Source organism: Bombus pascuorum, chromosome 4 (genome assembly GCF_905332965.1).
Source record: "Bombus pascuorum chromosome 4, iyBomPasc1.1, whole genome shotgun sequence".
Taxonomy (NCBI): Eukaryota; Metazoa; Arthropoda; class Insecta; order Hymenoptera; family Apidae; genus Bombus; species Bombus pascuorum.
Window position 1 is genome coordinate 3363237 of NC_083491.1, and position 16808 is coordinate 3380044.

The 16808-nt window shown below is 37.6% G+C and overlaps 1 protein-coding gene across 6 annotated transcripts in view; it reads right to left on the reverse strand.

The window, feature by feature from the left end:
- Positions 1 to 619: 619 nt before the first annotated feature.
- The window catches only part of LOC132905800 (insulin receptor-like), a 43581-nt gene continuing 27392 nt past the window's right edge, over positions 620 to 16808 (reverse strand). For all 6 annotated transcript variants that reach the window (XM_060957445.1, XM_060957448.1, XM_060957446.1 and 3 more), the window contains one exon: positions 620 to 16610. In XM_060957445.1, the coding sequence (XP_060813428.1) occupies positions 13563 to 16610 (3048 nt within the window). In that variant the 3' untranslated portion in view covers positions 620 to 13562. The remainder of the gene's footprint in view (positions 16611 to 16808) is intronic.

Here is a 16808-nt window from a genome sequence, read left to right on the forward strand (position 1 = left end):
TTCGAGGACAAAGTACGTTGTATTTATACATAATTTGGATGTAACACAAGTTTATGACGTCAAGTACAGACTTCAAATTATTTACGATCAAGGTTATTCATCAAATGGTAAGTGACTGTTTTGAAATTTATAACATTTAAAGACGATAAAGTTGAGTAAATGGAAGAGTACTTATATAAAGTTATGAAATAGCGCTAAGAATCTATTTGAATGAAATACATTAAGATATTTAACCGATTTTAATGGTTATCTTCCATGTTTGCTCATCGAACAAACGGCGGGAAATTTGAAGATCCTATTTGACTGAATGCCACTTGTAACTTTATTTCTCGTCAAATTTAGCCGTTAACGTATGCCATGTAATGACACGATATATCCAAAGTTAAACAAATAAAGTAAAACTAATGATATTTTTTATTCGTTTAACTATTAAATAATTACTTATTTGAAATTATATTTAAAAATAAATCTGTACGACTTGAAACTGACATTTACTCGATTTTTCTATTCGCTTCTCACTGTTAACTTTTCACTCTGTCTACTTAAATTTTGTACTTTTTAATATAGAAAAATTTCAGAAATAGGAAACATAGGGGTGGGATTGTGAATAACGCGTAAGTTCGATTTAAGGACTTTACTCATCCTCCTTTATTACAAAACTGAGAAAAAAGAAAACTTTGCGAGAGTAACAAACTTTTGGCTTATGTGACTAGTTATAATACTCAGCGGCAATACTAAAATTAGTGCAATATAAGTATGTACATTTGTGTGATTAGGTGTGGCGGGTCCGGCAAGGGGTATTAACAGGAGATATCGAAGAAATCGAACGAGTTTCACGTTGAAACTCGAAATGAAAGTATGCAAATAAGTTAGTAAAGGGCAGATTGCCGATAAAATTAGAAATTTCACGATCTTGTATGTATGTGATGCATTTTAGGGAATATCATTCGATATATCATACGAAACGTTCGGATTTCTTATACATTTCTTTTTCATTTTAAAACAATTTTATATCAGATTCTCATTTCTTGACCACAAGAATAATAATAACCGTCTTTCGAACACATATAGCAACAAACGATATAGTGTTTGATTTTTCTGTACCAAATTAGATTCTCAGACGATACAACTGATGAAAAGAAAGATTTTTTTTTTTCAAATACACATCGAGTGTCGCAAGTAATCGTGGTGCAGTGTTCTCATTAATCGTATCGTAATTATTTCAGAACAATTTTATCTTCGATGTCTCTGGTTTTTTTTTTTCACACCACCGCCAATTTTTTCCCGGATAGAACCTTTTTTTTTTTTTCTTATACAATCGTTAAAACTCGTATCTTACACAGTGTAAAAACATGTTCTTTTTACGCGTGCGCGTGCATCATCGTTTTCGCCGTAAGAAAGTTGACAACGAGGTTTGCCGATTCTTTCTTTCCGCGTCGTAAAATATTCGCGCGTTATTTTTTTCACTTCACAGGCAATCAGACTTATTTCTTTCATTCATCTCAATGCTCGCACGTTCGCTACTTTTTCTTCAACAGGATAAAATGACAACTTAACTTATTTCGGGTTACAGGGGTACGGTTTTTCATCGTTATCGAATATTGCTAGCCCATAAATATTATTATTATTCGTTATTTCTTCCTTACAACGTTCCTCGTATCCAGGAAACTCGTCGTTCAAATGACGTACGCACGAGAAAATAGTTTTGCGAGATCGATTATCGACAATGTGACCGTTACAATTTAACTCGAAGAGAAAAATCAATTTCTAGTAAAATATGAAAGAGATTCTTATCGTTATGCACGATTTATCATTGTAATTTTCATCTTTCTAAAACGTTATAAATCCCATTTTCTATTAAAACGAGAGGAAGATTGAAATCTATGTAAAAGTTTGAGCATCGGGACATGAAATATTTTTTTTATAAATTCGGTACAACGATATTATCAAAATTAGAATAATAATTCCAATGTTATTCCCGTATATCGGAATGTGATCAGTTTCTATAATATCCATTCACCGATAATAATTAGTCGATTTGGGCGAGTTCGCAACACAGATAGCGGCGTAAAACCGTGTATAAATACTAAACTAATTCGCTATTCAATAGTCTCTGTCTTGGAAGACACGGTATGGCAGGATTTTTTGATTAGGAATAACGTTTCTTATGGAAAGGTCTGGATTTTGGTTTCTCCTCGCGTTCTCCGGCTCATCTCTTCGATATTATCCTCAGAATTTCAATAAATCTTCGCCCATTATCCGTCAGTTCTATATAACTTTTCCTCTATCGATCGTTCGATTCTATTTTATTTTTTCCCATTGAGAAAATTGCAACACAGTTAGGCGATATCTCATGTCGTAAATATACATTTCCAACAATTCTGACGGATAATGGGTTATCCCATTATCGCGAAACCTTTCGAAAAACCGAGGGGAAACGTTTGGGAGGATTCACCCATACGGGATAAATAATAAATTATGATTATCTATTAATTAAGGATCAAGCGCCCTTGGGGAAAGCTTTTATCGTTCACGAGTAATGTTCAAATATCATTCGACATATTTCTAACTCAATTTCGTATAACGTGATTTTTTAAATAAGTAAAATTAATTAAAACAGTTTCTTTTAAATTAGATTAAAAAAAAAAGAACGGAAACATTAGACTTATCGATTTAGTTACTCTTCCGACTGTGTTCTATACAATGTGAAAATGTATGAAGCACAAAGTTACTAATGATTTAAAATCTTCCGAATGGATTTCACGAACAATATATATATTTATATATACGTATATTCTTTTTTAAATGCAGTTTAACACGGGCGATCTGGTCAATGTCTCGGATGACTATTGACGATAAATTGGCGGCTGACGTTGTGGCGGATATGTGACAATTCTTACGAGTTAACAAAAGTGCTACGAAGTTGAAAACGGGTTGTTCAATTCGTGAGATTCTTCTGCCTGAACACGGCACACGCTTCGACGCGCACTTTCAAACCAAAAGAAAAACAAATTCCTCTTTTTCGCAGAAAACAGAAACATCCCTTGCATTCCATACGAAACTATTTTTGCAACCATCGTTGCTTTCTATTGCTTCGAGAAATGTGTGAAGGAAAAATCACGCGCGATGAAATCGCATATATCATGCTGTATCATAGCGATATTTTACTTTTCACAATGTCGCTCTTATTCCCTATTTAACGAGTAATAAACTCGATAATCCACTAAGCGAGCAAAATAATTCGTTGCTAAAGGAATAGCTTCTTAACTTCTATGTTTAACGATCATAAATAAAAAAATGAATATCGAATAATTAATTAAAAAAAAAAAAAAACGAACACTAACATCTGTGCTCCGATTGTACACGATCCTTAAAAGGAAAGAAAGAAGGAAAAGATGAAGGAAAGGAAATTACGTATATCGATATTCGTTAAATCGTTATATCTATAACTTTTTATCCTTTTTATCGTTATACGATATAGTATAGTTCGATGAATTGTTATACACGTATACATGCTGCTTATTATCGATATTATATACTTAAGGTAACAAGGTCTGTATAAAATATAGGACTATGCACCTCGAGTTCCTTTTTCTCCTTTTTCTTTTCTATATATCGAGAAAATTGAAGTTTCCTGTTACTTTTGGTTACGTATGGTAGATGAGTAGAAGAATCTTAAATATCCGACCAGTCTGGATAAAAATACGCCGGAAATCGATCGGAAATTAACGTTAACACTTTCCTACGATCGATTATTTCCATAAGGATAATTGAGGGATTCGATAATGGAAAAACGTGAATTTTATCAGAAAGAAATATGAGCTAATGAAAAAAAAAAATCTGAGATCAGACTAATCAAATTGTTTATGTTCAAACGATTATACGACATTTATCAGTGTAAATTTTCTTACTTATTTGTAACTTATCGATGTTTAAACGTTGATGAGAAACGGTACATAGATAGTATAGTTTACATAGTACCGCACATAATACTTTTCTTCTCACAGCCTCTCAATTATCCTTTTTTTTTTCTGAGTTCTGAGTTCAAGCTGTATTATAGTAAGCTTAGTCTTGCAGGCTATTCGCGATCCAGGAATCTTGGATTTCGAATCTTATCTCGTTAAACTTCTCTAAGTTAATTTTTACGTTGTACCTTTTTTTATTGCTCCTAGTACCTTGAGACGATAGAAATTATTTTCTATGGTTTCTTGTTTGTATATTTATATAGTTTGATCGTGCTTAGGCAGTATTCGTTTTACGTAATTCTTATTAGAGATCTATTTATAGGAAGATGTTTGAAAAAGAACCCAACGAAACCTGAAGAAGGAGTTAGAACGAATCTTAAACAAAAATTACTTTTACGGTTAAACATAAATCGACTAATTGAATAACCTTAGTCGTTTTACACGTTACACAAAAATATACGCACGATAATTTATTTTACATTTAACATTTTAAAGTATATCAAGAGAATGAGAAATTGATCAAAGCTTTTGGATTCGATCCAAACTTGCCATAGTAATAACTAACGATTATGCTCTTAATCTCGAAGAAACCAAAGAACATTGAACGATTTATATCTATAAATAATGCTATTCGACACTCGGAACTGAAACTTTGTCACTATCGTTTGTAATTTCCTCTTCCGATTCCCAGATCACGCTTGTTTCAGAAGAAGTGGCGCTTCAATTTTAGAAAAAAAAAAGACATCGAAAATGAAGACCGCGAGAACTATGTACAGGCAGTTGCAAAGGTTCTTACGATACTCGTAATTACCGCGAATATTTCTCTATCGAAGGCCAGTCGTTCGAACGAAGGAATATTTGAGGCGCGATATACCTATACAATTTAAAAACTAAATCTTCGGTGTCAGTCCATTGAAATTCTACTAGACGCAGCGCGCGTTTTTTCTTGTGCGTACATTCGCGCACCCTATACATACTATATGAACGCTTACAACTAGTACCGTAACTAGAACTATCACAAATTCCGAAGTGGCCTGTCGTTTAACCCATTTGCGTCCAAGCGTGGATTAATCCGCGCGCTGCGACTGTCTTCTATCACCAAGCGTGGATTATTCCGCAATCGGACGACTGTCTTCTATCACCAAGCGCGGATTATTACGCGCGCTGAGACTGCTTTTTTTTATTTCCATTTTAATCTAAATAATTTTTTTTTTTTTTTTAATAATTTTTACTTCTTTCCTCTGTCATAAAGAATGTAAGATGCGACGTTCGCGAAGTAACATCGTCTACCAATCGTTTTGAAGGGTAAATTTTCGATCAACTCCATGAAGAATTCGGATGTCATTTACTGCACCTAGGACCGACTGCGCGCGGTGATAGGGACCAGTCCTCTTAAGTAGAGCCACGATGCAAATGGGTTAATTAATTTCGTTCGATAAACAACGCCCAAGCACCACGTTCAGAGAAAAAGAAAAACAACCCTATAAAACAGAGTAGCAAAAAGAAAAATACTGAATCAACAAGACCACATAGGTTGCTATAGGGTGTGGTGTGGAAAACAAAAATAAGGATCTAAGACGTTAATGTTATTAATGAAATTAATTCAACGAAATATTTTACTCACTGAGAAGAATAGAACACGTCTGATCGGTATAATACTCAAAGAAGGAAAGAAACGATCCGAGAATACGAGTATATGGAACAAAGAGACGGGAGATATTGTACGTAAGAGGAAACAACGTGGTATCGTAATTATAGATTATCGTTAATATCAGAAAAAATCATAGAAAAGCAAGGAACTTTCTTTTCTCTTTGCCAAGTAATATTTCGCGTTTCTTTCTCTAATTTCGATGCAACATTCGCACGATCGATAAGCGAGTTAACGCTATTGTTCATAAATATCCAGTGATCGGATTTGGTGGCTTTATAGTACATGTATGAGTATTTTGTCAAAGTATACAATTGCCTATAAAAAAATAAACATTTCTCGTAAAGGAACAAGTTGTATCAAAGATAATTTAGCAAATTATTCATCCGAATGAATAATACGAGTGAGAAAAATCTTGGAGCTTTTCTCCTAAACACCCTGTACATTCAGGAAGCAGCCCAGTCGGTGAAATTTAAACGAAAGTCATCAAAGCAACCAGCACGATTCACGCCCGATGTTGCTTCGCCTCTTTTACGACTAATTTATCGATTTAAAGCGTCGAACGACGGTTCGAAAGCCTTCTGAACCTGGTTCACCGTGGGATACTTCGCGGAAATTCACTCTCGTGCTAATTAATCGTCTATAATTACTTAGTATAGGCAACTAAGGTGCTGCACACGCTTCGTAGCGTGTGTGTGTGTGTGTGTGTCTACGTTTCAGTGCTACTAACTTTACCGTCGATTACGCTAAATTAGGATATTTGCCTGTGAAACGAATTAAGGGTTTCTTTTACTTGACTGATCGTTCGTCGACAGACTCTACAAGCTAAGCTTGTGCTCACCCTGTTCATAGTTACTAAATCTAGATCCAGAAAATCTATTTATGTACACGAGAACCGATACAGATGAGTATCGCAAACGTAACGCGCGATTGGACCACATATACTCTAACATTCGATAAATTAACGCGAGAAAACACGACATATTGGGTCGGCAACTAAGTGATTGCGGATTTTGTCATTAGGTGATACTGACAAAATGCGCGATCACTTAGTTGCCAATCCAATATGTACATCGAAAGTTCTATAGGTCGTGTGAAAGCAATCAGTGACACTGAACCTCTACCTACCACCTTTTTTCCTTCTTTTTTAGTTAGTTTTATTACCTTTCGCTACTTTGCTTCGCACTTGATTATTTTTGCAGTCTATTTCAAAGAATGTGATCCGACAGATAGAAAGTGGCGTGTGTACTAGATCGAAACGAAAAGGACTCGGATTAAGCTATCGAGAGGTGGCAGACAGTTTACGCTATTTAAGTCTAACACTTCCTTAACGACGTAATTATGGAAAGAACATCCCAAGAATTTCACTAATATATTTTTCGTCGACGTTTGAAAGAATGAAATTTGAAGAAATTGAAAGAGGATTGTCAGATATAAATGGCATTATTAATCGATTTATACGAACTGTCTCATTCGTATAAATTCCTCGCCCGTGTTCCAATAAAAATACCATACGATTAATCGATAGAAGAACATCGTAGAAATACTTTCCGTATCTCTGAATCGCATAGCAAGCATTTGCGAAGTATTTATTATTATTATACAGTTTAGTTTACTTTCGTTAAAGTCCCGTCCATGCAATTTTTATAAATCGTTCCACTGCCTAACGTTTAATAGATCAAGATCGTAGATTCTTCGTTTAATGATTCAACAATCCAGTAATAGTGCAGTTAATGACTTATTAAGGAAGTTAGTTCTAGTTACGGCACTGACCACCTGCATCAACGAAAAACTCTCTCCCTCGCGCGTTTCTTTATGGAAACACGTGCTTCCACGTATCCGGAAATGCACGCGAAACGATTTCCTGCCTTCAGGCACTAGGCGGCAATAATAAATACTTTAATAAAATCGATCACCCACATAGAACGTAGCTCGCTGCTCTTTTTAGTCTTTTATGCGTTGGCCCGGTATTCGATTTTCGATATTCCCTTTCCCTTTTAATTAATTTTTTAATTTTAGTTCATATACACCCTAAGGGTTCTATATTTTTCTCTTATTCGTTTATTTACTTATTTTCCACAAACGTTGGTTCGATACAATTTTTTCTCTCTTTCTCTCTCTCTCTCCCTCTTCTAGTTATTCGAAATGTTTATTCTCTTTTATTTACACGATTTTTAAATTTCTACTTATTGCAACGCGTAAAAAATAGTCGTGTATTATTCAAACACGAGGCTCACGATAAATACACACGATTAATGCCCATTAGAATATTTTGATTTTCGAGAATATTATTATACAGTTTCCAGTCTCTCTTTCTCATTAGCATATTTTAGCGGCAAAATTTAAATTTCGTTTTTACACATTTTTTTTACTTCTTTAGTTTCTTCTTCGTCGCTTTTAATATCCTTATACACATTGTCGATATCATGGAACACAATGAAAAAGAGAGAAAGAGAGAAAAAGACCCTTCCTGAAAAATTTAGTACAATTAGTATGTTAACGATTAACGTTCTAAACGAAGCATCGAAAAATATCCAGTCAAATATGAGAAAAAATGGATTCGAGGATCAACAACGAGGAATAAAATATTGTTTCTACAATTTCGATCGTATTACTCTTTTTTTTTTTTTTTTTTTTTTTTTTTTTTATCAACGTAGACAACGTTCGACAAGCTTAGAATATTCCATTTTAGAATCTTTAACTTGAAATCTTGCTGCCTTACTAGTTCTTAAGAAAATGTGAAAATTTGTAGTAAATAAAAGATAAAAAAATCCCCCGGAAATATGAAAAAAGTTTTTTATAACATGAAAAATATTTGTCAATATCACACGCGATCGAAACTTCAAAATCAATTCTTTCGTTACGCGTCGTCGTTCGTTCGAATTCCATTTCATTTGACCAAATATTTTAGGACACCTTGGTATATACAGTGCCGCGAATTTAAACATTTATCCTCTATTTTTTATTAGTCTATCATTCGTCTAATTATCGAAATTTCATGGAATATCGTGCCAACGTTTCACCTACATCGTTCTATCCGGATACGAATCGTTATGTTAACATTATTATCACTATTTGTTACACAATAATATATACAACGTGTGCGATGGTGAACATCTCAGGACTCGATTTCAAGGATTCTCCTGTACGCGTTATTTACTGAATATTGCCTTACTCGAACAACGGTATCTCTGTAATTAAGTAAATTTGTTCATTAACGAACACATCTTAACGATCTCTAACTCATTCTTTTATCCAATTATATTTTTCTAATTGTCAATTATAGTTGTCAGCGGTTTTAATAACATCCGATACTTAATCTTATCAAACACTGTCGCAAGGAAGATTTAGTTCGATTTAAGCGACTGAATCAATTCGCGACTAGTTAATTGAAATGTTTCCAAGTAAATTAGAACGGTTTTCAGTAAATAACAGCGTATCGATAGAACCGTATGCACGTAGGTCGAGAAGATAAAGACGGAATAGTTTAGAAATGGTTGCAACAACGGGGCAAACTCATTGTGATCGACCATTAGGGTACATAACATGTTCGCGATGCTTCGTAACTAATCGTAAGTAAGATTGCTTGTTTCCATTCCACTGTTCTCTATTCCTTCAAGAGATTATTCACACGGTTGCACGGTTTAACCTTAAAACGAAGAAAGTTCTATGCTTTTAGAATCTCGTATATCTGTGTTGCCGAAGATATTAGACCGCGGAGATCGGATATCTCAACAATAAAACACGACTATCTCATATCGTTATTATTCTTTTAGTAACGTTTTATCCTATGTAATACCTGCCTGACTGCTAATCGTAGCGTAATTTATGGTAAAATTAACTTACCACACGCTTTTGTTTGTCAAATATTTTCCCCGTTTAAAACCGCTTCGTCGGTTTAAAAGTCTATCTATCCTTTTTGAAGGCTATGACGAGTGAAATTTCACCCTCGCCCGCTTTATCTTAATATCATCGTGCTGCAATACATAATACTACTGAACTAACTGCTGCGAACTGTTCGTCTAACGTTGAACGATAATAATACGTTTAGTCCAGTTTGTTTGACTTTGTGAACTTTTTAATTAAAGAAAGATGTGCTGCGATGAACGAACGTCCGTGTATGACAGTCATTAAGGGTTAAAATAGAAAATGAAAAAGAAGGTACATGGTATTCGCGCAGGTCAGACTTCCGACTATGTGTATCCTTATTCTCCGTTTTTCAAATTACTATCGTTAATGTTAAAGCTAGCATGGATAAATTACGGCAAATATTTGACGAAATCGAACAATATACCGCTGAAATATTGCTAAATTAAAGGAACTTCTATGCGTGCGCTAGCAAACGATTAGAAATAGTAATAACGGGACACGAGCTACGCTCGCCAATCAAATATAAAATAAAAATAAGTTAAATATTTACATATATGTGTAAACATAGAAATTATAATAATAGTAATAATAGTAAGAATAACATACGATATATTTATAATATATATACTCTTTTATCTCCGTGTGAAGTTGATCCAGGTAAACGAAAGGTTGCAATGCATGATACGGTGTGTACAAGGTGTTCAATTTTTATCGATTCGTATAAATGTTTAAAAAATTATTCACGCCACTATAATACACTTTTATCATAAATATACGAGAGAATTTTATTACGAATATTATTATAAAGTGAAAATATTCAAGAAATGAAAAACTATGGTTTCTTTCTTTTGCTTTAGGCGTTATAACAATCTATGCGATGTTGATAAAATCGTAATTACTCCATTCTTAATCGATGCAACGATGTAAGTGTACATTAATACTGTGCGCAAGAACGTGTACGCTTTGTCATAGATTTTGCATCGATTACTTACGTCTCACGAGCGTCTACAATCTCTACAGAAAAGTAGAAAAGGAAATCAAACGACGTCCGAAAAAAAAAAAAAAAGAAAAAGAAATAGGTACGAAGCTACTATCATTTTGACGTACTAAACAAATTTAATACTACTACAAACTATTCAAAACGTTCAAACTCAATAAGAATGAACACCCAGTACATAACCATATCATAAATTCTCTTTCACGAAATAGACTCGAAATTTAACAGCTCGGACCGACTCGATTCGTGTCTCCATTCAAAATAATGAAAGAGCGAGAAATCGGAAACGGAGGCTGTTATCGTTCAATAACCGGAAAGAACATAATCTTTCTGGTGGACGACTTTTCGCAACGTCCGTCGATAAAAGCCTCTCTGGAACTTCTGTCTGTACCTGCGCCAATGTATTCGTGCGCCATGATACGCGTACACCTTTCTGTCCCCTTTTTCTTTCATTCCCCCTGCGAGTGTCTATGTCGATCGGTCGAAGAGTGAATATATATATATACAATGCAGCCGAAAAATACTTATACGAACGTGTGCCTATTATGTGTACATGTATACATATATATATAGAATATATATATATATGTATATATATATATCATTACAATAAAATAGAGATATACTCTTTTTCTGTCTCTTAGATTCCCTTTGCATTTACCTAAGCCGCTATACACGCTTACAACGCTTATCTATTTTTTATACGTTTAATTATATTCAGTACTTATTGCAAGAAGATTGTTGGCATGCTTATTGCAAGTGTTTTCTATTTTTTTTTTCTTTCTTTTCTTTTTTACGTAGAACAACGTATACGTTGCACGATGGAAACGCGGCTTAGCGCGCATGTGCCCCCGGAAGTGTAACCATTATCTTCCTCCGCGAATAAAATATGTGTACACGCGCACACGGGCACGCCTCGCGTAAACTATATACGTATGTCTGAACAAGGAACTCTGGTATGTATATGTCTACTATGTACGTGCGGAGGGGGATCAGTGTGTCTGTCTATGGATTCTCGAGCGCTCGACGATCGCCTAAATTACCCCCCTCCCTTCCTACCCCTCCCCGCCCCCTTATTCAATCTCTATCTCTATCTTCTCTCTCTTTCTGTCGGCTTCCGGTCGACTCTGTCCTATGAACACAGTCTGGGATCGATTCGTGGACGAAATGGGGTGGCGGTGCATCGCCGTGCAGCTGCTTCTTTGCCTCTCTTTTCGATCGTTCTTTCATGATGGAACGAATCGCAGAATGAATCGGAAGTTTCTGGAAGGGAATAGGATCTAGAAAAAGATCATAGAATGAATATAAAACTGGAAAGGGAAATTGCTCGAGCATTTTCATCGGTTGATTTTATAGATCGAATAAAGGGAAAATGTAAGAGTTTCTTAAATTCTGAAAGGATTCTGTTGTCAGATTGCAAGTATAGAATTTAGCAAACGTGTACAGTGATTGAACAATGTATACATTCGCCTAAATTCTATAAGATTTTAGTGAAAATAAATTCGTTTCTTTAATAGAAGAGATCAGTAGCACGAGTTTGAATGGTATCTTGTTTCAAAATTTTGTGATTCTTTCAACGATTCTGCTGTCAGAAAGAAAGTAAATCAATGGATTCGATATGGCGCGGTGATGTAATTTCTAATCAAATTATTTTACCGTTTGGCTGCACCGCCAGATTCTCTTGATGATACAGAGATCGTTTCATCATTTTTAGTCTACCTTCTTTTTTTTTTCTTTTTTTGTTTTTTTTTTTTTTTGTTTTTCGGAAAACCTGACTGACGTCGTTCGTATAAAAATGGAAACGAACTCTGCTTAATTTTGGAATCTTAGAGTATTGCAACAGTGTGAAAAAGGGGGGTTTTTTTTTTTAATTCATGGTATTGCTAAGTCTTCCTCTCTTGATAGAACGTTGGTAGATATGTATAAGCATCCATAAATCTTGACACATCGAGTCCCACTTGGCAAATGGAGCACGACAATGCGATTCGATGAGCTTTGAACTTTCGATCGGTCGTCGCGTCGTTTTGAAACGGTCGACGAAGAAAGTACCTACGACGCGAATGTGTCTTCTTCCACTTTCTTCCTCGCAAAAACTGCGCGTGAATACAGTGAATTCATTGTTACTCAGCATTTCCAGTCGTTTATGCATCGAAGCACAATCAAATTACTGTTATCTGTAGTAAAATGTTTTCCTTCCGAGTCTCTCGAGTCTCTTTTATTTCCGTCTATTTTTCTGGATCTAATAACTAGCAGTCAGTAATGTTCCCTTTATAAAAATGTACACAATCAAAAATTTGATCTTGGACGAGCACCAAACTTGGCAAGTTTAGACAGGGCAGTTTTGAACAATGAGTTGAAAATGCAACGAGTATCAAACAACAAAGAATTCATTGTACCTGGGCTTACGAACTCTACGCAACTTCGTACCTAGCACATATAATTAGTCAGTTCTTTGAGCGGCAGGAGACTGCAAGTTAACAAAAAAACGCGTGTCCTTAAAACATTATCTACTAATCTAGAGAGAAAAGGTAGAAGAAAAACAGAAAGAAATATCCATGTGAAAGGACGAAACGAAATATAATCCTTTCGAGGAATGAACAAAGTTCATAGGCTTGCATGGCCGAGGAGCTAAGAGCTTTTGGTTACGCTTTCTAAGAAGAAAAACAAAAGAAATCAAAGAAAAACATCGCGCCTGACTGGATTCTGCCTTCAAACGCTTTTGGTTAAGTTAAACATTATACATACTACTAGCGCTCGGATAGAGCGGAGAACGTATGCACGAAAAGCTGTGAAGATATTCTTAGTCGCTCGTTGCCATTAAGGTCCTAATTGGAAATCAACGAGCACCGACAGACGAATCTTTTCAAGCGTCGTCCTGAACTTGTCAGGCTGGCAAGAGACAGAAAAAAAATCCTTGCCCATTCCCGTCTGCCGAACTCGTTGGGCCCTCGTTCACGATTCATTGCCCTGAGTATCCTTTGTACATCGTACCTAAACGAGTTTGTGACTTGCCGGGGACTTGTCCCGGACGAATACACTTACGCCATTGCAAAATTCGCTATTATAGACTGACCGTAGAACTTCATCGATCGAGGGGTACGTCCTCCATGTTGGCTACATTACCGAAATGCTGGAAGCCGTTCTTAAAAATGCGTCCCCTGCTGGTGCCAGCTTTCGTCTGATCCAACAGCGTCACGTTGTCCTCGAACTCCTTTACCCACCTGGCCGTCTCGTTGCCCCAATGAAATCTGATAGGAGCTGCGTGATGATAGGGTTTCTTCATACCCGAGTTTCGGCTCTCCACACCTTCCTCCGAGTGGTAGAACGATTTCTCGTAGAAATCTTGGCCAAGAAACGGCTCCAGCTCTGACACGATCTCCATGAACGTGGGACGTTCGTTTGGTCGCCACTTGAAACACTTCTCCATGATCTTATGGATATTTTCGGGACAATTACGTGGAATATTTAGTATCCCTTTGTGCAACACATGACTGAGCACTTCCTCGTTAGAGAAACCTTGGTAAGGAATCTCTGCGAGAGTTAAAATCTCATAGAGAACCACACCGAACGACCAGACGTCAGAATCTGACGTAAACACACCGTCCGACAGATTCTCCGGTGCCATCCATCTGATCGGAAGAAGACCTTTCCTACCGATTTTGTAGTAGTCCGTTTCATAGACGTCTCTGGCCATGCCAAAGTCACCGATCTTGCACACCAAGTTCTTCGACACCATGCAATTCCGCGCAGCTAAGTCCCGATGCACGTACTTCTTCGATTCCAAATAAGCCATGCCATCGGCTATCTCAGCCGCCATCCTCATAATTCTGCAGGCATCCGGTACGAGATGGGTGTCGCGAATCCGACGCAGATAGGTCTTCAAATCTCCATTCTCCATTAGTTCCATGATAACGAACGGGGGGTTCTCGATGGATACCACGCCGATGAGTTTAATTATGTGAAAAGTCGAGAAGTTCTTCATTACAGAGGCTTCGTTCAGGAACTCGTTCTTCTCCCTCTGACTAGCCGTCTTCGAAATCGTTTTGATGGCCACTGGCGTAGTCTTGTCGTACACTCCTCTATACACCATACCAAAATTGCCCAAACCAAGTTCCTCCAAGATCTCCACGCTTTCCCTAGGTACCTCCCACTCGTCGATCACGTACTTGGTTTCTATGTAATCAGGGTTTACGCTGGCGATCAGTCTTTCCTGTTTCTTCCTCTTCTGATAATGTCTCAAAAAGAATAATAGAACGATCAATATTATAAGCAAAATAACAAACGTCAACAACGCTATTAACGTGATGGGTGTGCTGTTGCTCAGACCTATGGAAAAGTACACCACGTTCGAGAAGTTACCATCACCGGCCAACGACGTGGACTTCATCCGTAAACTGTATTTTCCAGGGCTCAAGTTCTTGATCAAATAACTGTTCATGGTATCTTTTCGACCAGTTCGTGGGATGCACTCGGTGCTCTTCTTCGCGTCTTTCACGTCCATGTTGGTGTATTCGATGGTGTATGAAACGGTGAGGGCGTTAGGATCTTTAACCAGGTCCCAAAAAACCTCAACGATGGTGTTGTTGGTCACCTGAACCTTCACGTTCTTCACGTCATCCGCACGATTCCGCTTCCTCGTTCGGGTGTTCGTGTACTGAATCGATGAGCACATATTCGACTCGTTGACTTTGACGCCGCACGCGGCTATACTGATGATGTAGCGCGAGTAATGACGCAGATTCTTGATCACGAACGAATTGTTTCGGCCGCTAACGTTGTACGTGACCGCGTGCTTGTCCAACACGTTCCCCGTGGACTTGGATGCATCGAATCTGCTGGATTCTTCCGGTCGAGGGGTGGACAGATTGTTCGTAAGCTCGTAGAACTGATTGTCCACGGCGTTGTAGGAGTTGTACACGCAGTAATCCTTCCAGCCGGGTGATATGTAGCTGATAGTCGTGTTCTCGTGGCAGAAAATCTCGAACTTCTTCGACGTGATGATATTCCTGTTCGTGTTCTTCGAGCAACACGAAACCCGATTTACCACTGGCGTCTTCACGGTTACGTCCGGCACCACTTCTTCAGATTCCAGTTCGTTGTCTAGCGTATCGTTGCAGTAATCCCTGGACGAGATTAGATTCTCGTCTTCGTAGATCATGACGCTAGAGACCATGTAGTATCCTATTGGCCCGTTAGGGAACAGTGGCGGTTCCCACTTGACTAGAATCTCAGTCTCGCTCAAGGCAGTGGATACCGCGTTCATCGGAGGCGATGGAATGGTGCTCTTCGTCCTGAAGAAGATGATTCTCGACTGGCCCACTGGTCCCACGAACTTGGTGGTCCTGGCGTTGAACGTCTTTACGTATACCGCGTACATAGTGTAGGGCTTCAGGTTGCTGATGTGCTTCGAAACCGTTGTATTCCATTTAGGAATATCTACGTCGACTATCTGCCAGGTGTTGTTCCACCCGCAAGCGTTCATCTCGTACGTGATGTTCTGGTTTTCCGTCTCGATGTAATTCAACAGGTAACTGAGCAACTGCTGCCCTTCCGGTGGCTTGTAACTATCCCACATCAAATCCGCGTAATCGGGTCCCAGATTTTTAACCGTGATATTTATATTCACTATATCGCAAGCCACTTTCTCGCCATTCGACTGCGGCTGTATTTCCAGATCGGTGTAGTTCGTGATGTTCACCATTTGACTGAACTGTATGATTTTGGACAAGCAGAGCTTTGGATTGTAATGGAAAAATAGTCGGCCATTTTCGATTTTGATTTCTTGCCCAGGTGGGAACAGGCTGGACAGATTGGGATTGTCCAAGACGGATAGGCTGGCGTTGTTGATGTCCAGTTTCTCACCCTTGATAACCTTGAGCTTTTTGAAAAAATTCAACGAGGTGATGGGGAACGAGTGAGTGATCTTGACGTACTCGGTAATTTCTTCGACTCGACCGAAAGCGTCGCTTAGTTCGTTCATTATGTTCGGATTTCCATTTCGAATTTGAAACTCTAGCGCGCCTTTCACTACGGTTATACCACGGAAGCTCTGGGCGTCGGAGATGTGGCGGATCAGAGCGCCGTGGCCGACCTTCCGGCAGCTGTTCACGCAAGCGCGACACGTGGTCATCTGTAATTAAAACAAAGTGTTATGAATGGTATGTGTTACGAAAAATACAGAGCACGTCGCTACCATTTGTAGAAGACACTTGCTATAGGAATCTAACTTATTTATTATTTTAATTACTATTAACTTAAGTTAACAACGATCTACGAGCTGACCGAAACTCGTAAAGACCTACTGACATTTTCTTTGCAAATTAAAATC